Below are 26,614 nucleotides of genomic sequence, written 5' to 3'. Positions count from 1 at the left end.
ATTTGTTTGCAAATATCTAGTTTGTCTAATTAAAGATATCACCTCTTCCACAAGTTTTGATTCCTTTAACACATTTTCAAGCACTAACTTTGTAGCTGGTTGGCTCTTTTTATAGTTGTATAACACTTTTATGGATGGACATTTTTCTGGCATGATAAATACTTTGCACATGTGGCCAGGCTAACATTATTGCACAATTAACCAGTTAATTGTGTAATACACGTTGTGTGTGGCCTTAGCTATGATGCTGCAGGAAAAAGTGGACTCCTATAGTCAAGCAACCAAAGGTGTATAAATTATTCAATATTTTTTGTTTAAACTGAAGTCTAAGAAATGCTGCTGATTTGAAGATTTGTTCATTTGTAGCTCTCTAGTGGAAGAATGATAAAAAAAAATTTCAGCTGTATTTCTTCAATGCATCTCATCTGTTATGTGTAATGCACTAAACTCTGGTAAACCCTGTACATTGGCACATCAGCAGGAAGACATCAAGTAGATGTTGATCATGCATATTCTCTGCCCCATTTCCTGTCCTGTCCCACAGATTGACTGCTCCTCAGAACTTCTGTGACAGCACCTTCAGAGGTTCCTTACTTCTGAAGAATGTGGATCAAAGCAAGATATGCTGAAGTGGCCCACAGTTAATTTAAATGATCTAGTTAGGAAAGTTGAGTGACCCTATTGATTACTCTGTCCAGCACTTTTCATACTTCCTCTGATATTTTTGTTAAGGTGGTACTTTGGAAAACTTGGTCGAAAAGATGCTGAGAGGCAGCTGTTGTCATTTGGAAACCCCAGAGGTACCTTCCTTATTCGGGAAAGTGAAACCACCAAAGGTAAGATGACCAAAGGTGTTATGATCATAAATGTTACCTTTAGGAGGGAAGTTGTAGCCCATGATTGTGACAGGTCAATAAATGTCTCTTTCAATAAAACTATGGTGTAGAATGATGTCATGTAGTTAGATTGGGTATGCCAATGCATGCTTTTTTAATCACTGCAGCTCAGTTCAATGCAAATCATTATTTGTCACAAGCAGAATGCCCAAAACCTAGTTCCTTGACCAGATGTAAGTAACAAAGGTATAGCAAGCTCTTTTAGGGCTGAGTGAGGAGGGGAGAGGTAGAACTACGCTGACCACTGGAGAGGAGGGGGAGGGAGGGGAAAGAGAGAGGAGTCTTACCTGCCCAGGCTCTCCTCACTTGAGTGGCAGAAGTAACTGCTTCCACTATAACATCACTGATTTGGGCTGCTACTGAAGAACAGGTAGCATCATGGGCTCCGCACAATGGCAAGGTTGTGCCTCCCATGGCAAAGCCTTCTGGTGGGGAGGGCATCATTCCATCCTCCTCAGTCTCCCAAGGTATACTATGAGCTGTCCAGCTCATATGAGGAGCAGCAGCAGAGTTACCCCTAAATGCTAAAATTTGGTTACATGATGAACACAACCTTCAAAATATGTGCCAGATCTGCACATGGTGATTTGAGTCTGCAGACAAACTAAAGTGCTTGCTGTAAGCAATCAGAATTACCACTGACCCTTACAGTGAGGTCTTGCACTGACCCTTGCAGTGAAGTCTTATGATGATTCATATAACAACCATTTCTCTTTTGATCAAAGTCTGCAAGAAAAAGGAGCGTTGTATGGTAATGAGTTGGCATTCTAAGTAGATGGATCTCAAGCTATTGATCCGACTTGAGAGACTAGAACCACTTACATTTCCCAGTCTACCCTCTTTTTATACAGTAAATCTTGCCTAATTTTCCACATGCAAATGTTTAGATTGCCACTTATGTCAATTTATTTTTAATTCTGAAGATCCGTTATAATGGAAAGTCAATGGAAAGTCTACTGCTTCAAAAGAATAGTTTGTAACACTGCAGCTTCCCTGTAGGGTAGCTAGCAGCCTGGCATTCTCACCAGGGCCAAGGCATTGCCTTTAATAATTCAATATGGCTTTATTTGAAGATTGATTTCAGATGTTCAGTGGCATTGACTCCTCCTTTTTATGTGAGGAGTATGTCTTGAATCCACTCTGAGAGATTGAAAACTCAGCTGATATAAGCATGTTTGAACCTTGCAGGAGGTAGCTGCATGGATAGTTGTATATAACGCTATTTTTTAGCCCATTGTGACTTTGTTTTTTCAAGTGGTATTTTTTCAGAACTTCCGCACCATTTCCCTTAGGTGAATCAGTTTTCTTTTGCTTTGTAGGAAAAAAAATAAAAAGAAGAGGTAAGCACATTAGGGATGTGCTTATAACAGCAGTCTCAATTTTTTTTTGCTTTCTGACCTCAGGATTTATATAATTACTGGACAAGTTTATATCCAGGCTCTTGTACAGGAAGTGTTATTTAAAATAATGATGCATGTCCTTGGTCAAGATTCTTCCTTCTCTGCTCTGAAAGTGAAAATATATCAACCCTGCATTTCACAGAAGAGAAAGTAAAACAGCTGAGAGGATGGGGAAAAGTGTATTCTCTGTCACTTGATATTGTAACACCAGGATTTCGTAAAAACCTGCTGTAGCTTAGCTAACAGTTCTGAGCAGAAAGAAAAAAAAGCAGAAAAAAGTCACTGGACACAATTCTGTAGCTTACAGTGGTCACTTCTTGTCTTAAAATCTGTGAATCGGTGAGGAACATGTTAAGTATTAAGCCTGCTTATTTTAACAGTTAATATAACCCTTTTTGGTCAGGATTACCCTCTCTCCCACTTTCAAAGAAATAAATCAAATCTGTCTTTACATCTTTTCAAGCCTGATTCCCCAGACACTTCATCACCACTTGTCTATATGATCTTTCACCCCTTTCCAATCTCCACTCTTCCAACTACTGCTTATAATATGCCAACGGACTGTTTTTTTTAAAGTTCATAAATATAGTTGTTTTGCCTGCATCTCTGCATATTTATATTGACTAATGGTGCCATAATGAGCCTTGCAGATTACTGAACAGAAAAAGGAATCACATCTCTTGCTTTTATCTAGTCATAGAACTAAAATTCAAGTCTTGCAGTAGGATCTGAAGTCAGCAGGGCTTCATAAGGGGCCACCCACTCAGATCTGATTATTGGGCTGGAACCTAAGACTTGTTTACATTTTCTTGAAGAATTAGTAATATTAGTCAGATAACCAGTGAGTGTGACTAAATTAAAAGCAGCTGTTGTGAGGGGTGCACAGCCCACAGATGCAGAGCTATCTAGGTAAAGGACTCCACCTGAAGAGTTCTTTGAATAGGACTGTGGTGTAAGGACATCAGTATGGAGGATGGGCCACAGACAGGTGCTCATTCCTACAAGCAAGAATTTCTGTGAAATTCTTACTGCAGAAAAGTAGCCCAGGACCTGGAGCATATATGCGTTCCAGGCCCCTGGCTACAGAGCTACACAGGCCGATTCCTGGCACAGGAAAATAGCCCCCACTCTTTACACTCCTCTGAGCCAACCAGCCAACAGGGGGAGGAGGGTGTAGTGATCACCAGGTTCAGTAAAAACAGGCATATATGAATGAGAGGAACTAAACAAGGAACTTTATTATGGAGCAGTAGGCACCATCTCCAGACCCTTGGTCTTTCTCTATAATTAACAGCTAAAGGAGGCATCATCCCCCAATTCCAAAATCTTTTAAATTAGGGAGCATCTCTAAATTATAACTTCCATAACAGAGGGGGCACACTTTGCTCCAGCAAGGCTTAGGGAGCCTTGCTGCCATGACATGGCAGCCTGCCTCACCTCTCATTAGTCTGGGTCAGCCTAGAGCAGCCTGAGGTGAGGTGGCGGCATTCTGCCATGGCAGCAAGCCTCCATGAGCCTTGCCACCACAGCCCAGTAGTCTGCCTCTGCCCACAGTACTCTGGGCTGACCCAGAGCAATAAGGGTGATGCAGGGGCATCCTGCCACAGTGGAAACTCCTTCCAGGAGGCTTCTTGTCTCAGGAGAGTGTCACCCCTCCTGCCAACCAGATGACTGGTGGGAGAGGAAGGCCATTCTCTCACAGCAGGACCCCAATCCAGGAAGGATTTCCTATAAGAGAATTCCTTGCCCCCAGTCAGCTGATTTGCAGGAAGGGGGGACTTTTTCAGGACACCGTCCTCACAGGGCTCTCTGACAGGGGTACATGGGCAGGCTGTCAGGGAACCAGTGCTCTCTCTCCTTGTTTTCTCCTTGGCGGGAAGAAGGAAGAGCAGGGGACTGTTGGATATCAGTTGTCTTCCACACTCAAGAGAAGTGTGCAGCTGTTCAGGTTGGATCAGGATGAAGGAGAACTGTCTTATAAGTATCCAATCTAGTTTCTTGCAGAAGAACCAGTTCTGTCCTGCAAGACATTCTCTCGAATGGCCATGTGCTCTCTCTTTGTTCTCGGAGAAAGGCTTTTCTCCTGGCACAAATGTAATGCCTGTCCATGGCCCTGGTTTGCCTCCAAAAAAGAAGTTCCTGACTTCGCAGCTTGGAGAGCTGGCACATATAAACCTCAAAACAACAAGCCCCTAAGTGTTCAATTTTTGGTCCAAGCTCACAGAAAGCTCTCTCTCCTCTTAGTGCATCTCCCTCCCTCATAAAACAAAATCAAAATCAAATATATAAATGCTGATAGTTTTTTTTAAGGTTGGCTCGTTTCCTCATATTCAGGGATGAGCAACATTTGAGAGCTCTTCCAAGCTGGCTTAAAGGGTCTTGCTTACTGGATCTCAAGTCTGTGGTAAACAGCTCACTGGGATCCTGTTACACTCCAATATGACCAAAGGAATTTTGAAATTTCATAAATCTGACTCTTTGCAACGGATGTCTCCAAGAAAGCCTGCAGAGACATTTTCCATGTGGAAAGTTGGTTGCATAGCTGTTTTTAGCGCTGTTTCACTCAAGATAGTTCCAAGGGGCATCTTCTCATGTGATCCGGGACGGGGCAGGGGGTGGTGGTATTAATTAGAGCAGCTCTTAGGAGCTCTCAGGAGCTGCTCTAATTACACTGCCTGTAGTGTCTCATGTATTCAGTGTCCCCTGCTTCAAAATTGCAGCAGGGACACTTTAACTAAAGCTCGTTCAATGAGCTTTAGTTAAAGCACCCCCACCGCCATTTTGAAGTGTAAGACACTGAATACACATGACGCTGAGGTTGCTGGAGCGTGCTAATTAGATTAATGGAGTCCGCTCTGACACATTCTAATTCAAATGTATCGGAGCAGGTGTCGAGCACGTGTACAGTTGTGCCAATGATGATTAAACCTGTCAGGTGATTTAAAAGGTACAGATAGTTTCTATACCCTGCCAGTCAGTATTGTTTGACGGCAACCCTGTAGGCTGGAGTGACTGCTTCTGGTGTTTTGGGTTGTCTGAAACTATAGAAAAGGACAACTCACTAACTTATTTTTGTTTATTCTTATATAAAGTGTTTGTCTGTGATAGCAGGGGACTGGACTTGATAACTCAGGAGGTCCCTTCTGTGTTTGCCTCCTAAATGAGGATGAGTAGCTTAATAATAGTTTATCACAATAGGGTATTTTTGCAAGCTTGAATCAATTATGCCTGGGAACCTACTCCTTTAAGCTTTGAATAAAGATGCCTCATACCAGTTTCCTTCAGTTGTGAAGTTAGTCGTCTGCTCAGAAAAGTGTTTCATGCAGTAATTACATTTCACTTTTGATACAAGAGAGGACCAGTTTGAATATTTGCCTTCTACCATATCTAGTGATTAGAGCCTCGCCTTGGATTTGGAGAAAGAGATGTTCAATGAGCTGATGCAGGTTTGTGTTCCTGCCAAGTGTTAACGTTGCTTTGTTTTTTCTCTCAAAGATGGTTGTACTTCAGCAGTGAGCAAAGTGATTGCTGCATATAAAGTTTGTTTATCGATTGATTGTTAATGTTTCTGAAGCAATTTGGGATTCTTATGGACAAAGTGTAGTTATAAATCATTATCTCCAGTGGATGCCGTAAAAATCTTGACATTTGACATATTTTGGTATTTACCTAAACCATAGTATTTGCAGTGTAACCTGACACTTACATGAGAAATGAAGTTCAACAAATTTAAACAGTAAATGTTAAGGTGTGAATTCTCATTTACACTACAGCCCCTCACTCCAGCTGGAGCAGAGCAAAGTGTAAATGTGAGTCCACCTCCGAGATTGTAATTGTTGCTCACTGTAATTGTGTTGTACTTACCTGCTCTTATTTAAAGTACAGTAAATACTTGGTTTTCTAGGTACTATCTTTACTGTCTAATAACAGCTGACACTTAAAAACATTCCATTATCTAAGTGCTACTTATACATTATTTCCCCCGCCTCCCTTCTTTTGAACAGGTGCCTATTCCCTGTCCATTCGTGACTGGGATGATATGAAAGGAGACCACGTCAAACATTATAAGATTCGTAAACTTGACAATGGTGGATATTATATCACAACTAGGGCACAGTTTGAAACTCTCCAGCAGCTAGTTCAGCATTATTCAGGTAACTTTGCAGACAAATGTCCTATACTGTCAGCTGTTGTAAAACAAAAATGTTTGCAGCTGAGCTCTTTTCTGTATGTGTTAAGATGTCGTTTGAGCTATGCTTCTACTTCATTGCAATCCATTTGTATTATCCCTTTCCCATTGCAGTTATCAATGGTTTTCTATGCCATTCATAGGGTACAAAGGCAGTGAAATAACTTGCTTATCTTTTTTTAAGATTTTTCTTCATAAAATCCCCAAAGTGCTTTTGTGCAGTCATCTAAGCTACATACCTTATGAACTGCACAACTATTGTACAGGGGCGTGGAAGGGTTCTGGCAGTGGAATTTTCCTGATGATTCCTGCTGGGTGTATTGCATTTCAGTCATTACTTTTTAAACACTCAGTACTTGTAATGGATATATCATGTTCTCTCAAAAGGAAGGATTTTGTAACTTCCTGAGTTTAAACTACAGACTAGCCCAAGTTGCCGAATTCATACCTGAGATAGTGACCAGCAACAAAACTCAGATTCATAACTGAGCTAATAGCCAGCAACAAAATTCAGATAAGTTTTTGGATTCAGAATCTCCCCGAGACCCCGACTGTCCTGATCTGACGCTTTGGTTTGGGCTGGTCTGTAGTGTGAACACCTATTTCATCACCTGCTTTACTTTCTGATTGGGGTTAACTGGTGCCACTGCTGTACAAAATGCCATCCTATGCTGTTCTTCTTGTAGGAAAAAAACAATAAGGGCACAGTTTTCACAACTGCTCAGCTCTGGCCTAAAGCTGTTTCTGTTGAAAAAAGTTCCTACTGACTGAATAGAAGCCGAATTGGGTTAGCACTGAGCCCTTTGGAAAAGTATACCTTGGTGTTGTGCCTGTTGAGTGTACAGAACCTCCCTTTAGCCACAGAACAAGTAGCTCATGAACAGCTTTCATGCCTCAGGGCAGCTTTCCTTATGCTACCGTTTCCTAAACTGCCAGCATGTCTCTGCTAATTAATCTTGTGGTGGCAGGATTTTGTGCTGTAGCTACCTTTTTCTCCAATGGAAACTGGACTGAAACCCCAAACTCCTTGTGGGTCATCTGACAAATGTTAGATAAGGACAGCTTTATGACATCACCTCCTTGGTAGGGTGAAAGTCTCTAATGCATGCCCTGATATTATACCATGCTTTCAAACAGAGGTGGGAGGAGGGGAAAATAAATGCCTCCAGCTGCTTTCACTGAGTTTGTAACCGCTGATATTCACTACAACATTTGGCCATGACAAGATATTTATTCTTGTGAAGGGCCTGTACCCATTAATTGGTGCAAGGCACAAAGGTGATCAGTGTACTTATCTAAATTACTCTGAGGGCTGTCTTACACTGCAAGATAAAGATGTGACTGCAGCTTGCACATGCATAGACATACTTGAACTACCTTTAAGCTAGCTGTTTGATTTGAGTACTGATAGTAGCAGGGCTGCAGTGGCCTGGGCTTCAGTATAGACTACACAAGTCTGCTTAGGAGGCTGGGTAAAAACCCAGGCTGCACTATGCCTAGAACCCAGGCTGCTATAGCCATAGTGCTGTCAGTATCTGGGATAACTAGTTTAAAGCTAGCTTGGGTATGTCTCCACACATCAGTCACAGATTCATATTGCAGTGAATATTACAATATTCATATTGTACCCTTAATGGAGTTGTGTCCTACCATGATGCACTTCAGTCCAAAAGTATATAATCATTTCACATATTGCACAACCTTTGCATTTGACCTATTGATCACTAGTACTAACAAACAACAGAATAAATCCATAACATTGAAAGCACCCTGAGTTAATTTCACATAAATATTGCATGAAACTGTTGAAGAAACTTTTAGAGAGAGTGCTATATTCAGGTAAAGGCTTTTGCCAAAACTACATCTTTAAGCAGACAGAATTAGTGAATATAACTTTTATGTGTTGGTACTACTTACTATATTATAGCAGAGCATTGCCAGCAAAGCAAGCAGTGATCATACTGCTTAGCATTGCCTAAGTATGTGTTATTTAAGACAGAGAGAAATGTTCTGACCTAAAATGTGAATTCACGTTTTTTGTACAGCATCTGGCTCAAATATTCCCACTGAAGTGTATCTTGCAATGTTTTCTATATTATAAAATGTTAAAATGCCAATATGTAACTGGTTCAACAAAGTATAGATGGGGATTCTAGCATTCTTTCTGACATCCCACATTATTCCCTTGCGTAGTAATAAAATGGCATCTTTTCCTCTAGCCAGAAGTGCTTTGTGTTATCTTCTCAGCTTAGTTTCAAATTATATATGTAGCATCTACATTTTAAAGACCTAAGAAACTGAACAAATTCACTATTAAAAGATGGCTGTGCCTTTCAGCAGGTTCTCTGTAAAACAAAAAATGCATTGTTAGAATAATCCCTATTTCACCTTTTTATAATGATAACAGATTATTTGAAACATTCACAGTTCAACAATCTTTCACAAAATAGATTTTAAGATATAATCTTTTTGGGATCTTTCTTGTATAACCACTGTTTTCTTTATGCCATATTCCTGCCCTGATGTCTCTTAAATATCTGACTTTTTGTTTTCCTACATCTGATGAGCTTTTCTACCTGGAAGAGTTGTTATAATCTATCCTTCAAGTGATTTTATGCTAAATAAAGCCAAATGTTGTCTAGAACAGTGGTTCTCAACCTTTTTTTAGATGCAAGATACCCCTCAGAAAATGCCAACTCTTAGTTTTCACTTGGTTTTTGACTACAGAAAAATACCAGAGCAATTGTTCTGTTACAAAGAACTCAAACCACTACAGGTCAGAATGATTTCAACATTATGGATTCCTATTCAAAATCTTTGGGTTTATCATGTGTATCACATTCACGTACCTAGCAGCACTAACATTGCATGGCACCCCATGACACCCTTCAAAGGATCTCAAGGCCCAATGTGCTGCAGCAACTTGGTTGAGAATCACTGGTCTAGAATCTCAGGGCTAAGGTGTTTCATCTCCTCTACATTATATTATCTTGACTTTTGTGAGTGAACAAGCCAGCCTAAAAGTATTAAAATAAAACCAGCTATTATCCAGCATTGCCTGAAGCCAGATAGACATTTCAGGAACAGTACACTGAAAGCTTCAGTCCTTTTCACCATTTCTCTAGCATTAGGCCTAGAGCATCACTCACAGACAAGTTAGTCAGATCTGTTCCTACACATTTAGTTCCTTCGGCACCAGAACTGATGGATTCTTCTTCCAGTTAAAAGAAAGCAAAAGACCAGAATGTCCCTAAATTTCAGGTTGCCGCCATCCAAACTTTTGTGAGCATTTCAAAATATTATCTAGAGAACATTCATTAAGTAGCTGAATCCTGGCCGTTCCAGCACACATGTCTTCATGTCCTGAGTCCTGTTTTCTGCTTTACAGTCCTTGGAGATCTGCTAGTTTCCCCTGCTAGAAAACCAGTTCAGGTTCCCAGAGAGAGTGAATGAGTTCCCACTGCCCTAGGACATATCAATTTAGGAACCAGAGCTCTGTTTTTCAATAGATTCAGCCTTTCCCTTGTCATTTTGGTGCACACACCTGACTAGAGGGAAATGTTGTGAAAGAGAATGGAAAGCTTGGTTTAATATTTAAATTGTAAGAGTAGTCTTCCACCAACAGCCCAGTGCTGTTGCCTCCATTTAATGTAAAAGTATTCTGAGCATAGAGCGAGTCTGCTGTGTGAAGTACTGTTTATCTGTCCATTAGTTCATATGTTATTATTTATTATAACAATGATAGGATAGGGAGTTCTAAAATAACATGACTTGTAGTCATTCTGGCCTCAATCTAGTCTGTGGTTAATCAGCCATCTGTGAATCTCACAATGGATGAGTAGAGTAATCCAACCAAAGAGGTATAGAGCTGAGTACAAAGCAAACCACCTAAATTCAGAATTCAGACAGGATGCCAAAAACCTTTCAGATGATAATATGCCAAAAAATGCCTGCCAATTTTTTGTCATTTTGCAGTTTCCAAAAAAACGTGGAAAGTTTTAAAGAAATTTCTTTGTAGTTGTAGTTGACAGGAAGTTTATAAATAATCCAGATTGTGGTTTACCGGTGATTCTTAAATAAATAAGTAGGTAAATAAATAAATAAATGTCTTGATTTATACTGCACCAATTAATGAATGTACTTTAGTGCAGCGTAAGGAGAATAGAAATCCTGGCTACTATAACAGTGCAGCCACCTCAGTGAGAGAACAATTGACAAGCACCTTCAGTTTGAGGGTAAAAAGAAAAAAGCATTTCCTGTTCTGTCTCAAGTGAATGTTTCAGTGTTCAGTTTCTACTCTTCTCAGAGGCTTTGTGGTATGCGACTAACAACTGTGGTGAGCAGCATTGTTTTTATGCTTACTGTTTTTGTTCCATGTGTCACACTCTTTTTTCTTTCCTCTTCTTTGCTGTCGCCTCCACTTCTGGCTCCATCAGAGAGAGCTGCAGGCCTTTGCTGCCGCTTAGTAGTTCCCTGTCATAAAGGAATGCCAAGGCTTACTGATCTGTCAGTCAAAACCAAAGATGTCTGGGAAATTCCACGAGAATCCCTACAGTTGATCAAGAGACTGGGAAATGGGCAGTTTGGGGAAGTATGGATGGGTATGGAGTGAAACCATTATTCTAAAATAGCAGCCCATGTGGGTATTACAAGGTGGAAGGTGAAACTAAAACTGTTATGTAACCAACAAAATAAAAGCTTAGAATTATTAGGGGAAATGATTTTGATGCCATGTTTCTAACTGAAATTCTTTTATTTCAAACATCTGATACAATTTATGGCAAAAGAAAACTGATACTTTCTACCCTTTTCATCAGGTTTCAGTTTTGACAAATTACCCCAGCCTCAATAATAAATCAAGGCCTCACATTCTAATCTGGTAATTAGACAAAGGGTCCTTCAGCAAGCTGGCATAAACTCCCTATCTTCAGTGTCCAAATATGCAGCACTGAAGAATAAATCACCTTCCATCTTTTTTGATGCATGCGTATTCTTTGATTATAAGTATGTTTTTATTAATTTCCTCTCCTATAGAGAAAGCTGATGGTTTGTGTTTTAACTTAACTGTGATTGCTTCGAATCATACTCCACAAACTGTCGGATTGGCTAAAGATGCATGGGAAGTTGCACGTGATTCATTATTTCTGGAACAGAAGCTTGGTCAGGGGTGTTTCGCAGAAGTATGGCGTGGTAAGGCAGAGAATATATTTTGTTTTGGATGGATCTTTTTAAGGCCATCTTGAAAGACATACACCTTTTGAATAGAGATCATTAAACCAGCCAGAATGGCCTGAATAATCAGAACCTGTGTCTGATGGAGTCAGGCCACCCACTGACAAAGTTGGGATGTCTTCTTCCATTTGTACCTACTACTATGAGGGATCATTGCTTTAAATGTTACTGTTGCATTATATTTACTCCTATGACTAAATAACAAATACAGCTAAGTAAGGACATTAAAATAAGTCCTCGTACAGACATTCAGTTTCTCCTAGGACAGTCACTGCTCTCTTTGGAAGAATCATAAGTATAAAGATGTTCAGCTTTTTTCTTCTAAAGTAAAAATGGCCACTGCAGGAAAAAATAACCTAGAGAATGGATGTCTGTACATGCTGTAAAACGCACATGTAAAGCAAGTTGACTGAACATACTTTAGCTGATGATCAATCCTGCCAACACAAATGTGTCATTTTCTTTATTCATAGAAGTCCTTATAGGAACAGGCCCAAAAACAGCTGCTTTATGGGAAGTTAATATTGTCAGGATAGCATTCCTAGCACTCACTTTGCCAGGGTAATATGAAATGTATATTCCACAAGCAAAACTTGAGTAAACCAATATAGAGACTGAGAGAACAAAGCCATGACCTTAATAGTTGGGCCACCCATTGAGACTAGTGAATTCTTGCAAGTTGTAAATCCACCATGATTGCTTCTGTTATCCTCCATTTTATTTACTAATCCCCTCCACAGTGGTCTTCAGGTTTTACTGACTCTAAAATATTAACTAAAAATATACACATTTAATTTTAATCTTAACATCACCAAACTACACTACAGGAGCTGTTCTATAAGGAGCGTATCAATTTTTGCACTCAGTGGGTATGTCTACATGAGATATTTTACTGTGACGTAGCATAGTTTACTGCATGGTACGCATGTGCAAATGCAAGTAGCAAATTTACTCACAAGTGTTGTGCAGTAATGCACATGTAGACACCTGACTGGGAACAAATCTGCTCCCAGTCAGCCAGCCACCAGGGGGAAGGAGATTGTTCCCTGCCCCCAAAAGCTGCCTGCTTCTGAGGCAGGCTCCTCCACCACCAGAGCCCAGGCAGGGACTATGTCCCCCTGCCCTGGCAGCAGGGAGCTCCAAGCCCCCCACTCTAAGATCGCGATAGTGGAGTGGGGGGCTGGGAGATCCTATTATCCCAGTGCCAGCTCCATGGTCACAGAGTTCAGGCTGGGAGATATCCTTATTTCCCAGCACCCACTCTGCAGTCACAAGGACAGTGCTGGGAGATGCTTATCTCCCAGCCCAAGACCCGTGATTGTGGAGTTTGGGCCAAGAGATAAGGATCTTCAAGTGCTGGCCCTGCAGCCACAGAGCTGGTGCTGGGAGATAAGGATCCCCAGCCCCATAATCATGGGGCGGAGGCTGGGAACTGTCCTGGTCAGGGATAGGTCACAGCCCCACACCCCAATAGGGTGCTCGAGGCCCAAGGCACAAGGCGAATCCCCACCCAGCCAAGGGCTCTCTGCTAGGTGCCCCACCGGCAGATCGGGGTAGGGGGCTTAGACCTGCCGGCCCTCCCCCCCTCCCCCCCGCAGCTCTTTCCAAATCCCGTGCCCCAATCAGGGAGCCAGGGCTGGGAGTTTCCTGCTGCTGGGGCAAGGGGATATTGTCCCCATCCTGGCAGCAGGCAGCCTCTGGGGGGCAGGGAGCAATGTCCCAGCCCTGGCCAGGAAACAGCTGTCTCCTGGCCCAGTGCTCCCTGCCAGCCCCTGGGCTAGCACCCAGGGGGAGCCTAGAGCTCCCCCAGGTGGAGGCAGGGGCCCATTGGAGGGCCACAGGAAGTGTGAGCACTTGGCTGCTAGGAGTAGCAAATCTGCTCCCATGCCCCTACATCTATAGATGGTTGCCTAGGAGTGTTTACTTGCAAGTAGTTTACTTGCAAGTAAACTGATCCCAGATCAAATGCATGTGTACACACACCCAGTTACACCATCATATTAAAATCAGTAAAAAATATTTTGGCGTGTTAAGATATCATCAGTGTTGGCATTTTCTTTTCTTAAGAATCATGGGCCAATTGAACCCTGTTTGGTCTGGTTATTTTGTGCTACTCCAGTGATATAAACCAGCTGGTTACAGTGAGTTTTTGCAGCTGCTTTACATTACTTGTGTAGTGCAAGCCAGGCAGATTGCATACCTGTGAATCTGATTCTTTGTTTAAATGCTTTAAGTAACATATCAAAATACCATTGGCATTCTCTAAAGAAAACTGCCTTTATTTTACATTAATGTCCACAGGAACTTGTGAATTTTCCTATTATTTTTAGGCTTAGATTGATGTACAGGGACTCAAGCTACTTCTCAGTGGATGGCTCTGAACACCTTTCATTTAAATGGTTAGAATCAATTATAATAGCAAATACATTAAAACTGTCACAAATGCAAGAAATAAAATCCCATAGCAGCTAACAAAAAGAAAGCATTAAACCAAATGGAAAACTAACCAAGAAAAAGCATACAGCAGTTGTAATAATGAGATGACCTGTAATAAAAATTTAACATACACAAAGGAATAAAAATTAGAGCAAGTCAAATACTCAAAATATTGTTCAATAGATGTTGATCTTACTCAATACTAATAGTCTTTAAATAAATATCAACTACCTATAGACAAAATATGTATCTTAAGAAGATTCCAGCAATGAAAATTATAGTTAGTGATTGTTTCTGCAGCAGACAAAAAGGCCAAATGATAGCAAGAAGAAATGATCATTGTTTCCTTAAAAAAATTAATGAAATGATGTAGGATGTTAAATAACCTCTCTATTTGTATTTTAAAAACATGTAGAAATTTTAAAACGTATTTTAAAATAGGCTCACTAAAAGAGTGCACTTGGATCATGCTGATAGGAGGAGTCCTGGGATTTTCCAGAAAGTGAGAATGAGTAGCTAACATATGACTCATCTTGTAAAATCATGATATAGAAGCCTAGCTACAGTACTGTCAGTGGTAGAAATTCCATTGACTTCTACAGGGTCAGGCTTTCACCTCTAATTTACCTGTCTGTGGCATTTAAAAGCCTGCTGCTGTTCAGCAAAGTGGTTCTCTGTAAATGGCACAGTGTGGTTCTGTCTGTTTCTCCGTGACCTAATATAAAATGCATTCATGTTTACATGTTAAAACCTTTCCCTGGCAGCTCGTCCCAAACAGAGAATATCAAGCTGTCTTCTTTCCTGCCTGAACATCACCGCCACTACCCCTATCTGAGGCACATTAGCAGTGTCACTGAGGGGCAGCTGTGAGACCACACCACTGAGCCAGGGTTGCTGGTGATCAAAACGTGTCCCCTCCCCCAACAGCCTTTTTGTTTTCTCTGTTTACAAACTGCCAATAACCAAGCCTTACTTGTTAAGCTCACTGCAGCTGTTCTGATGCTGGTAGAACCTCCTAGCCTTCAGTATGGGCAAAATTCATCTCTGGCAGAGGGCCAGCACAAGGCTTATGCACCATTTAAGTCCTACAATGCTTATGCTCTAGTTTAAAGGTTTAATTAAGATTTAAGTAGCATATAGGCTTTTAGCCAGTACCATAACTATAGGGGGACAAGCAGGGCATCAGCCCCAGGCACTGACTTAAAGAGGGCACTAGGATGGCCCCGTCCTGCCAGATGTCTTTGCCACAACTAGAGCAGCTTGGCAATAGGAGCCAGGTGGGCACAGCCCCACGCCCCCATAGTGTACCTGTGTGGATGAGGGGGTGAGCACAGTAAGTAGAGTCTCACTGTGCTCACCCCCTCGCTTCCCCCAGGAGGCTTTGCTGTGGGATATGCAGTCCTGCACCCAAAAGAGTATCTTGGGGGGTGGGGTGGTAGGAGGAGTGAACAGGACACAAGGAAAAGCCTCATCACCAGACTGTTGCACCAGTGTTTAGCAAACCTGTCCCTTAACTGCAGCATCCTAAGCCCACACTGCCACATCAGGAGCTACAGCCATAGCAGCTGTCTCCCAAGTGCAGAGAGCAGGGGCAGGTAGGAGTCTCTTTCCCCTCCCCTGCTCCCCGGTGGTCAGCATAATATTCCCCCTGCCACCACCTCTGCCCCAGGCACTGAAAGTTCTTGCTATGCCTCTGCCTTCAGCTTCCCTTCCCTGCCCCTTCCTACACACATGCACACACGCAACTTTCAGTTAATGCAACTGACTGCCCAAATCATTTGGTATTGTTTTACCACTTTACTAAACAGCAGCAGCTCTATAAGCAGATCAAACTTTATATGAACTCACTGAGACACAGTGAGCGTGGAATCGCACAGTGTCCTTTTCATGGTCTGTCCTCAGCGCAGAACCAATGTGGAAAGCCTGAACTGCTTATTCATGCATTTAAAAGAAGAAAAAAGCAAAAAGCATTTGTTTCCCTCCACCCCCTTGCATCTCCTCTCCTCATAAATACAAGGATCACTATGATCACTGTGTAGCAGACTAGCTTTTGTCGATATCCATTTCTGGCAGTGCTGTCTGTAATAAACTGCTGCGGTGATTTAGTAAACTAACCAGTGGAACAGATCAGGAATCAGGTGACCTATTCCAGATTTATCAGAAAATGCCACTTCAGCAAACTCCATATGTTTCACAGAAACATCAGATTTGATAAAATGTCATCTGGTTTCTTGCCAGATCCCTGGCTTGGGCTGATGGGTTGTTTGGACTTCCAGGAATCACAACTTCAGGGCAGCCCTGCCATGCCAACAGCTCAGCAGTTAGGGGCACATTAGCTGTGTTTCCAGAGTGCGAGAGTTCGTTTCACTGTTGGTGTTCAGTGCACAGGCAGCCTTGACATTTACAAGAATTATGATCATTTCACACAGTAGCTGCTAACAGTCTTGGGAACACATCTCCCTTTAGAAATGTTATGTATTGGCATTTCCAAAATATTAAAACAAAAAATTCAGAATTCCCATTTTGTGGGATGTTTTAGAATATATGGTTTATTCTGAATCAGAACAAAAATTTCAAAATGTTGAAATCCAGTGAACCAGAAATTCTTAATTTTGTCCTGCTCTACCAAGCACAACAATGCTTTGGGTTGTCTTAACATCACTGATGCAAGCTTATAATCAGGAAATTATACCAATATTAATTTCAACATCATGCACTCCATCAGGGACTCCTTACTCAGACAATATTTCCTCTGATGTCAGTGGAAGATTTTTCTGTATAAGGAGAGGGAAATGAATCCCTGTCTTGATAATTGAGATGAAAAATTATTGCATCTTTGATGGAAGAGGACTACAACAATAGGAATAAAAAATGAAAAGGCATTATAGAAATAATAGTAGTACCCATATTTTCTCATATACCATACACCCCCGAGTAAGACAAACATCTTGTTTTTGGACAGCACAGTGTAGAAAAAATATTTTTCCAGACTTGTGGCCTAGAGATGGCTTTCTCATGAAGACACTGTGCTAAAAGGTGTCTGCCAGCTTCTTTGTCCATACCAGGAAGCAGGAAGGGGTACGGTCCATTGTTAGCCCTTTCACAGCTGTTCCCATATTTGTACTATTTTTTGGAAAGTTTTTCATGGGTGTATGCACTACTGGATTGGATGCCATCTCAATAGAAGTGAAGAATAAAATTAGCTTCCTCACTTAAGATGCCCAACCCCAGTTTGGAAGGACTGATTATGGGGGGAAAGGAACATGTGGTATGTGAGTAAATACGGTAGAAATATCTGTGGAAGTTACCTTATGCTTAAGTTAGGTGTGAGTTTTCTTCTCTCTTCCAGACAGGCAAGTGTTTTATTTGACCAAATCTATGTGATTATAGGTACATGGAATGGAAATACTAAAGTGGCAATAAAGACTTTGAAGCCTGGCACAATGTCCCCAGAATCATTTCTAGAGGAAGCTCAAATCATGAAGAAACTAAAGCATGACAAGCTAGTGCAGCTTTATGCTGTGGTGTCTGAAGAACCCATCTATATTGTCACGGAGTACATGAGTAAAGGTAAAGTAGCACATTTTACATGAGTCTTTCCTTAGTAATATGACTTCTTAGTTATGTTCAAGAATTTTGGCTGCATCCGTGTAGGACTTTGTGTGTGTGTGTGTGTGTGTGTGTGTGTGTGTGTGTGTGTGTGTGTGTGTGTGTGTGTGACATAAACAGGCAAAAAGTATTGACCCAGACCTGAATTGGGCCCTTACAACTTTAAAAACAAACTTATAGTACAAAATAGGGACAATGTGACATACTGGATGCCTAGGTACTACTTAAGTGTAATAGGTTAACTGGCCTCTTTACTTCTTCAACAACAGGATGTTCAGATTTTTTGACATGGAACTGTATCAAACATTGCTTCAGGAAATTCTGTCTTTTCCTGGCATATGATATTTACTTGTCAAGCTAAGATTTTTGTTTTCCTTTGGCAACGCTGAGCCTAACAGGACACAAACTGCCCTCAAAGGTTGGCTTATTTTTCAGTCTGTTTAAATATTACGGATGATTTGCACACACATTTTTGTTTTAGCTACTTAACTATGGTAACAGTGCAGAAAAATGAGAAAAGAAAAAACTTTCTGGTTCTCCAATCTCAGCCGCAACAGTTGAGAGTAGAGCAAAAATTACATTTCATTTTGGAAAAGTAAATGAACCAAACACAAGTCCTGAAAGGGCAATTTCTTTCCAGTGCAGAATCCTTTAAAAAAATCTGAGTACATTTCTGAAGTCTATTTGGAGTTGGTTTTTATTTTCCTGGCAGGTGTCCTTCCCTCTCTCTGCTCAGAGGCATCCAAGCATTGAGTAACTTGCACTTGGTGGTGAAAGTCTCTGAGTGTTGAGCATAAGCTCTTCTTGAAAACTTCCTCTGTTTCAGAAATGTTTCTGAAAGCAGCCATTTACTTTGGCTCATTTTGCCTGGATCTTTTGGTTCAGGTCTTGAGGCTGAAGATTTATCAAGGGAGGGAACTCCATTTATTCATTAAATCAGTTTTTTTACTGAAGTAATATTAAACACAGGAGACTGCTTCCCACCCTTTTATTAAGGGTCAGCAGGGAGGGAGAGCTCCTCCCCTAAAAAAATATAGGGAGCACTCACCTTTGGGTAAGCAGCAGACACAAGACTCCCCCTCCTTGCTTGGGCAGTGAGCTCCCCCTCTTCTTTCGGTTTACTTCAGCCAGTCATTCTCTGCTCAATCCCTGCTTCATCTTCAGCAAGTCCATAATACAGTCTTTTAAGCAGAAAGCTTAATGTAATGTTTTATTACATATTACTTAAAGGAGATGGACTATTGATTTCTACCCCCTGAGGAAAATCAGCCTCTGTAAGTGCTGGCTCTATGGACCAGTTGGGCTCCAGACTGACTTTTTCTCTTGAAATAGGCTGAGCTATCGGATCTGAGACTTTCCAAGCTTTGCATGCCTTGGATTTGTGTCAGTGCTTTCAGCTCAGTCAGGTCTTTAGAGAGCAGGAGATATGTTGTTTCTAAGAACACTGGCACACACCCCAAAAGTTGGAAATAGATATTTTGACAGTAACATTAAGGAAAATTAGAAGCAACTGTATTCCTTTTCCTAAGAGCTTTCTTTAGTTTAGCTGTATAATCTTTCACAAACACATGTGAAAATAAAGAGAACAGTAACAGCATTTAATCAGAATATTGTTTTATTTAATGTTTATCTGTGGAGGGAGGTACCCTATTTTTTAAGTATTCCAATTATCTGATATTATAGCAGTTGAGCCAAAACTATTGCTGTCTTAAATATTGAGATTTAAACTGGGTCTCTATTAATAGCATTGTTCCCTTAAAGTGTTAACTTTGCATTTGCAGGGAGTTTGCTAGATTTCTTAAAAGATGGGGAAGGAAGAGCCTTGAAATTACCGAATTTAGTGGACATGGCAGCACAGGTATGTCTTCAGCATAGTACGCACTTTGTTACATATGTTTTCCATCACCTGCAGCATGCTTATAGGCTCGGTAGTGCTACGCTGGTTAGCACCACAGATGAAAGGGACTTGGGGGTCATGGTTGACCACAAGATGAACATGAGCCTTCAGTGTGATGCTGCAGCTAGCAAAGCGAGCAAAACGCTTGCTTGCATCCATAGATGCTTCTCAAGCAAATCCTGGGACATCATTCTCCCGCTGTACTCGGCCTTGGTGAGGCCACAGCTGGAGTACTGCATCTAGTTTTGGGCTCCACAATTCAGAAAGGGTGTGGAGAAGCTTGAGAGGGTGCAGAGGAGAGCCACGCTCATGATCAGAGGTCAGGAAAACAGACTCTATGATGAGAGGCTGAGAGCCATGGGACTCTTCAGCCTGGAAAAGCACAGGCTCAGGGGTGATCTGGTGGCCACCTATAAGTTTATCAGGGGTGCTCATCATTATTTGGGGGGAACGTTTGTTCACCAGAGCTCCCCAAGGGATGACAAGATCGAACGGTCACAAACTCCACTGTGACCGATTCAGGCTGGACATAAGAAAGAATTTCTTTACTGTCCGAGCCCCCAAGGTTTGGAATAGACTGCCGCTGGAGGCGGTTCAAGCACCTACTTTGAACACCTCCAAGACACATTTGGATGCTTATCTTGCTGGGATCCTATGATCCCTGATGACTTCCTGGCCCTGGTGCAGGGGGCTGGACTCGATGATCCTAAAGGGTCCCTTCCAGCCCAAATGTCTATGAAATCTATGAAATCACATTTATATAAGACTTTAACTCATGCCTATTGTTTGTTGTGCTTCCAACAGGTTGCTGCAGGAATGGCTTATATTGAACGAATGAATTATATACACAGAGACCTGCGATCTGCAAATATCCTAGTGGGAAATGGTCTAATATGCAAGATTGCTGACTTTGGATTAGCAAGGTTGATTGAAGACAATGAATATACTGCAAGACAAGGTAGGAACAACACTAAACATCTTCGTTCCTGTGTTTTTTTCAAACAATTGGAAAAAAATATTCTGGCATATCAATAGGTTGCTTCAAGCTTAGCCACGCTTAGTTCGTAGTCCTAGAAGAGGCTGGGAGCCTTTATGAAGCATGACAAAAGACCACTGAAGAGAGGGAAAGTGTCACTGCTTAACTGCAATCCCTCTGCCTAATTCAGACCCCTCTTCAACTGGAAAGATAATGGCTTCTATACCCTTAAGGGTTTGAGTGTGTTAGGTGAGTGTGAAAATGGTATCCGCATAGTGCCATTACAGAGTTGTCACCCAACATCATCTTCACAGGAAAGACTAATAAAACTAAACATGGAATAACTAAAAAATCCCTAGGCAATGTCTTTTTCCCTATATACGCTAAATATTGCTGCGCCATGCTTATTTTTCTTTGCCCCCAAATGCCTTTAGAGCACGAATGTCCAACTTTGAAGCCCCCAAGGCTGCACAGAGGCCATACAAATTGGGCCACAGGTCACCAGCCACATGGACACTCTCCCTCCATCCCCCACTATGCATGCTTCAACCTCTCTGCATTTCATGGGTGCAAGTTCCCCCTTTCCTCCCACAGCCCCCGCAACATGCAGGCATGCATTGTGACCAGGGTTCCTGGTTTTCTGTTTGCTTAGGAAAAATGTGGAATTTCTCCTTTAAAGGGGAAAAACATGAGAAACAGTGGGTTTCCCTTTGCAGGCTGGCAGAACTGCAGCCTGCAAGGGGCTGCTTCAGGCTAGGCAGGAGTGGGATGCAGGAGGCACCATGTGTATATGTGTATGTACACATGCATGTGGCAGCAGGCAGGATGATGGAGAGCAGCTCCCTTCAGGTAAGTCTGTCAGGGTGAGGGGACACAGGCAATGCATGGGGTAGGGGCAGGAGGACACAGGTGCCGTGGCAGGAGAGCACAGGAGACATGGTGGGGGGGTTAGGGGGAATCACATGCTGCCCCAGATATCTGTGCCCACAGTAGGGAATGGGACGTGGGGCTGCTGCCACACCAGACCAGGAGCCACCTCCATGGCCCAGTGGGCAGGAACCAGCGCAAGAAGGAGCACCTTGCCACTGTGGCCACCAAGGTGAGGTGCCTCCTGCCTGCCCTGCAGCAGCAGGGGCTGCAACTCCATGCTGCCGCTGCTGTCACTACCACACCTCATGTTGGCAGCCATGACATGACACCCCGTCTTTGTATTTGGTAATCCTTTACTAGCTGTGTTTCATGGCACTCCCTCCAATGCTGCGTCCTGCCCACTGGGCCATAGAGGAAGCTCCTGCCCGGAGCTGGTCCAGCCCAGCTGCAGCCCCGTGCCCCACTATGGGCATGGAAATCTGGGAGGGCACGTCCCCAGCCCTGATGCATCATCTATGCCCCAACTTCCTCACACATTCACCCTATTCCCCACCCCCTTCCTTGCACACTGGGGAGTTGGGGATGAGCGACAGCGGATCAGGAGTGAGGGGCACTGGCAGGGCCAGGGGACTGTGGGTCAGGAGTAAGGGGCACTAGCAGAGCCAGGGAGCTGTGGCTTGGGAGTGAGGGGTACCAACAGGACCAGGGCCCTGAGAGTCAAGAGTGAGGGGCATCAGCAGGGTTGGGGGTGCAGGGGACTGTGCATTAGGAGTGAGGGGCAGGGGCAGACCACCGGCATATCAAGGCTGCTCAGCGCCAGAAACAGCAGGGGGGAGGGGACAGCTACAGATGGAGCCGTGTTCTGGTGAGTGAAGGGGGGGGGGGAGCTTTGATTTTTCCATGATAAAAAATCACAAACGCCAAAATATATAGATATTTAGAGCTTATTTTATTAAAATGATTGAGGCACTGGTAGGTTTCCAAATTGCTCTGAAATTGTACATATATCAATAATACATTGTGTTCAACTGATGCCTATATATATGCAGTGGTGTTCCATTTTAATCGCACTAAAATGTGGATTTGGGGGGTTTTAATCAGAGAATTTGAGAGTTTTTTATCAGAGAATTCGGCATTTTTAAACAGGCAAAACTAGGATCCCTGGTCATGACTGTCTCCAGCCCCTCACCCCCACTGCAGTGTCCACCCTCACAAGCATTTGTGTTACGTGGGTATGATCCCCCATGTGCAGCCCTGCCTTTATTCAAGTATTCAGTCACTGATGAGAAAAATATTTCCTACTGGTATTTTTCCAATCTGAAGGCCATTTTCCATTGCCACACAGATTGCTGGGTGTGATCCACCTCTGCTATGCAATACCCTTTTAGATAAGTTGTTATGGCGATCTTTTTTAAGAGAGAAAAGTGCGTGTGTTCAGACTGAGCCATGACACATACTCTTTGTATTTGGTAATCCTTTACTAGTCATGTTTCATTTTTCAGATGTTAGTCCAAGTTTGCAAAGTCACAAGATACAAAGTTGTTCATTCATTGGCAGTCAGCGTGGTAGTGCTTGCTCAATAAGTAGCAATAAATATCACTCCACCTGCATTTAAGTTGCAATAACCCATAGGCCTTTTGTTAAACCATAGTTCATGCCATCAAAGAGCCCATATTACTCTTTGCTGTTACGAGGTTTGATCTTAACCACAGGGCCCTGTTTTAGTTGGGATTCTGGCTGTATTTTAACAAAGAGTTAACATTTTCTGTTATACTCAAGCAGTCACAGAATGAACCAGAAAGTGTGTATTTCAGTGAGAGCAAAAGCTGTCACACCATTCGTGTCCCTATGAATTCCTGTCAGCAGTGCTTACTGGCAGAGATATGGCACGTTCTACATTTCACATTAGTGGGCAGCCTTCCCTCAGTTCCTTACTTAATGTTCTGATGTATTTGAGAAAGTTATGAGTGATGTCTTTACAGGGAGGGCCTAGTAGTCCTGTCTGGGCCCTTAAAGCATCTGTGATAAATACAAAATGCAGAGAGTTAACTAGTATTGATTTGAGTTTGAGGGCTAGAGTCACTTGATGCATTCAGAAATGTCAGATTTATGGCACATCTCCAAAGCAACAGCAGAGGCTGTGCATTCTGGTACACAGGGTGTGCTCCTGCTTACCTTTTGCCTGTGTGAAGAGAGAAAGTTGTGCTGGAGAAAAGACAGTTGTGTTTGGCCCATAAAACAGTATAGACAAAACCACAGTAGGGGAAAAAAATGATTCTCTCCATGTTTTTTTTCACTGCCACTTTCTCTGTTCTCCTTGGAAAGCCCTCAGTGTATATTTTGACACAACTGATTATTTGTTTTAGTAGACAAGTATGTGACCTGTCTCTGGCAATATTTTCTTCTGAGCTCAGAATTCATAAGAAATCCTTGGACATTGAATTTCCTTTCTGCCTAATGTCTCTTAGAAGAGTTTAGCTTTTGTTATGTGTAAGGAATCCTTGGAAACCCCAGTAGTATAACTAGGGGTGGACAAACCCTGGCTGCAAACTTAGGGGGGATACCAGAGTCACTCCCACCCCACCCTCCTGGGGAGTCTGCACCCCAGCAACAGAAGCAGCCCTACAGCATTGCTCTTGCAGCAGCACCAGCTGGGTGCCACGACACTGTGCTGCTACTTTAAGAGCAACAGCTGGGGCAGGCAAACCCATGCAGCAGTAGTTGTAGCAGCAGCCACCTTCAGGAACTGTTTTCGAGTCCCCAGCATAGGCAGTCCTCGACTTACAACGTTTCGAGTTACAACGTTTCGCACTTACAACGTTTATAAATTGACACCCTGTTTCAACTTTGACGTCAGTTTCGACTTTACAACGCTTGATCCGCCACAGCGCCACGCCAGCAAATAAGTTTGCTGCAACGCTCATCCCCCTGGAGAACATCTGTCCAAGCTGCCTTGGACACTTTCTTTAAGAAAGCAGACAAGACGACAGAAAAACCTGCAGCCAAGACTCCTGAGAAGACTTCAGCCAAGATCCCTTCAAAAAGTCCAACCAAGAGCCTTTCAAAAAGTCCAGCAAAGTCACCTTAAAGAAGTCCTTCCAAATCAGTATGATTGCTATTTACAATATAAATACATTAATGTAGCTAAATTACTCATCTATAATTGATCGAGTACAAAATTCTGGGGTATTTTTAATGAAAATGGGGTATTGGGCGTTGGTTTGGGAGCCAATCTCCCATTTATAACATTGTTTCTTATGAGAAAATTGGTTCCGAGTTGTTTTCAGGAACCAATTGTGTCGTAAGTCCAAGGACTGCCTATATAAATAAGACTCCTGGGCTAAGTACAAATGGCCAAAAAGCCCATGAACTATCACTCTAATCCTCCAAAGGGATGCAGCTGCAGATTGCTTTGTTTATCTAGCCAGCTGCAGCCTCTGTGGCAAGTCTGAGACAGGAGCGAAAGACTGAAGGGGAACGTGGGATTTTCCCAGGCTGCAAGTGGAGCTGCAGACTAGTAGTTCCTGTTGGAGAAAGGAAGTGCTGGGCCATGTGAAATCTGAAGATTCAAGTGGCTTAGGTCACCCTCTCCTCTTCACTCTTCTTTCAGAGAACTAAGGTTGTTGGTTCTGTCGACTTCTGGGAGGAGGAGAGATTTCCTCCCACTGCCCCCAAAAGTGTCACTCTTGTATCCATTTAAATAGCTTGAAAGGAAACAGATGGAACTGATATAAGCCCCAGCAGTTTGGAGTGTGGGATTTGTGGTCCAATATGAATCTCTCTCAGTGGTCCAATATGAATCTCTCTCAGCCTGGTGGTAGCATTTTATTGACTGTATATTTTTCTTTTTGATTTCAGCAAAGAGCCCCGGCTGCTTGTGATTTATGCAAGATAAATAGGCAGTGGTTAGTAACCTGCATCCACTATTTCCCAGCAATCATCAGGAAGGAAACAGATGGTCACACCCCATTTGATTTAAAGGGTGCAACTAGGAACAATGTCATACCCTTGAATGAAAGTCAGGGACTTCTTGTGGACGTTTGGCTACCTCTGTCTGTCTTTGCTGGCAAAAATAATTCTTGCTTTTAGAATAAGTGAAATACCTAAGGAAAGAATAACATAGTAACGTGATCCCCATCTTAAGGACTTTGGCCTTCTGTTTTTGCTACTTGCCACTGTGTTGCCTTTCCTTCAGAATACAGGTCACGCTCTCTTCTACTCCTCCTTGATGGTCCACAGTGGCACTGCTTGGGTCAGCCTTGTGAGGCAAGCCCCAAAGCTCTCCATCTCCCAGTGACCTTTTTTTCTCCTGCAGCCCAGTAAATCATGAGTCCTTAAGCCGCCTCCTACACAAGACTTCCCACCCTGACTTGTCATTTCACTGATCCAGTTCAAGTTATGTAAAGTCTTAGCTAAGCACATAGCATTTTTTGGAGACTGACTGCTTCAGAGAGCTGCCGGGGAGGAGCTGTTACTATTATAAGCTAGAGCAGCTGATACAAATTTAAAATTGCTTTTGTAAAACTTAGTGGGTTTATTTTCCAATCCATGTTTTGGTTGCATATGCAGGCAATAGTTGTAATGCTACTCCAAAGCTGATCAAATAATACGCACTTTTCTGATGCCTTCCAGACCACTCGGAGCTATTTTTGTAGCTGTAGTATGTATCTGTAAACTTGGGGGTCATTTGATCATTTTTGTCCCCTGAATGCTTTCCGCTCTACTCTAGGAACTGGGTGGAGCTTTGTTTGGTTTTTTTTTTAAACAAGCAAGGAGATTTTTATCCTTTGTGTGCCTGATTTTCCACCTCATCAGACCTCTGTTCCTAGCAGACTGTTGCAACATGGAACAGCCAGAGTTAGATTCCTGCTCTTAGTCGTTCCCTGGACCAACAGGGAGGAAGAGGGGGAGTGACTCATGTTGCTCAATAACAAACTGTGGGTGAAATCACTAATGGCCTTCCAAGGAAATACCATGCAGCTGAAGGGAAGGTTCCCAGGGCAAAGGGGGGGAAGGAGGATAAAGAGAAGGAAAGAGCGTCAGAGCTCTATGACCCAATTCCCAGGAAGAAAACTGGGTGGAAGACGCTTGTTTTGCGTTGTGATGTTT

The 26,614-nt window shown here is 42.5% G+C and overlaps 1 protein-coding gene across 6 annotated transcripts in view; it reads left to right on the top strand.

Annotated features, from left to right (window-relative positions):
* Positions 1–26,614, top strand: part of FYN (FYN proto-oncogene, Src family tyrosine kinase) — a 195,622-nt gene that overhangs the window by 148,081 nt on the left and 20,927 nt on the right. For 4 of the 6 annotated variants that reach the window (XM_014605868.3, XM_014605866.3, XM_059733071.1 and 1 more), the window contains 6 exons: positions 733–836; positions 6,301–6,450; positions 10,922–11,086; positions 17,544–17,723; positions 19,544–19,620; positions 20,464–20,617. In XM_014605868.3, coding sequence (XP_014461354.1) covers positions 733–836; positions 6,301–6,450; positions 10,922–11,086; positions 17,544–17,723; positions 19,544–19,620; positions 20,464–20,617 — 830 coding nt within the window. Of the gene's footprint in view, positions 1–732; positions 837–6,300; positions 6,451–10,921; positions 11,087–11,519; positions 11,676–17,543; positions 17,724–19,543; positions 19,621–20,463; positions 20,618–26,614 lie in introns of all 6 variants that reach the window. The other 2 variants (XM_014605870.3, XM_059733079.1) reach the window with 2 other exon arrangements.

This window comes from Alligator mississippiensis, chromosome 1 (genome assembly GCF_030867095.1).
Source record: "Alligator mississippiensis isolate rAllMis1 chromosome 1, rAllMis1, whole genome shotgun sequence".
Taxonomy (NCBI): Eukaryota; Metazoa; Chordata; order Crocodylia; family Alligatoridae; genus Alligator; species Alligator mississippiensis.
The sequence above is the reverse complement of the archived record's forward strand: the minus strand, read 5'-3'. Positions and strand labels throughout refer to the sequence as shown.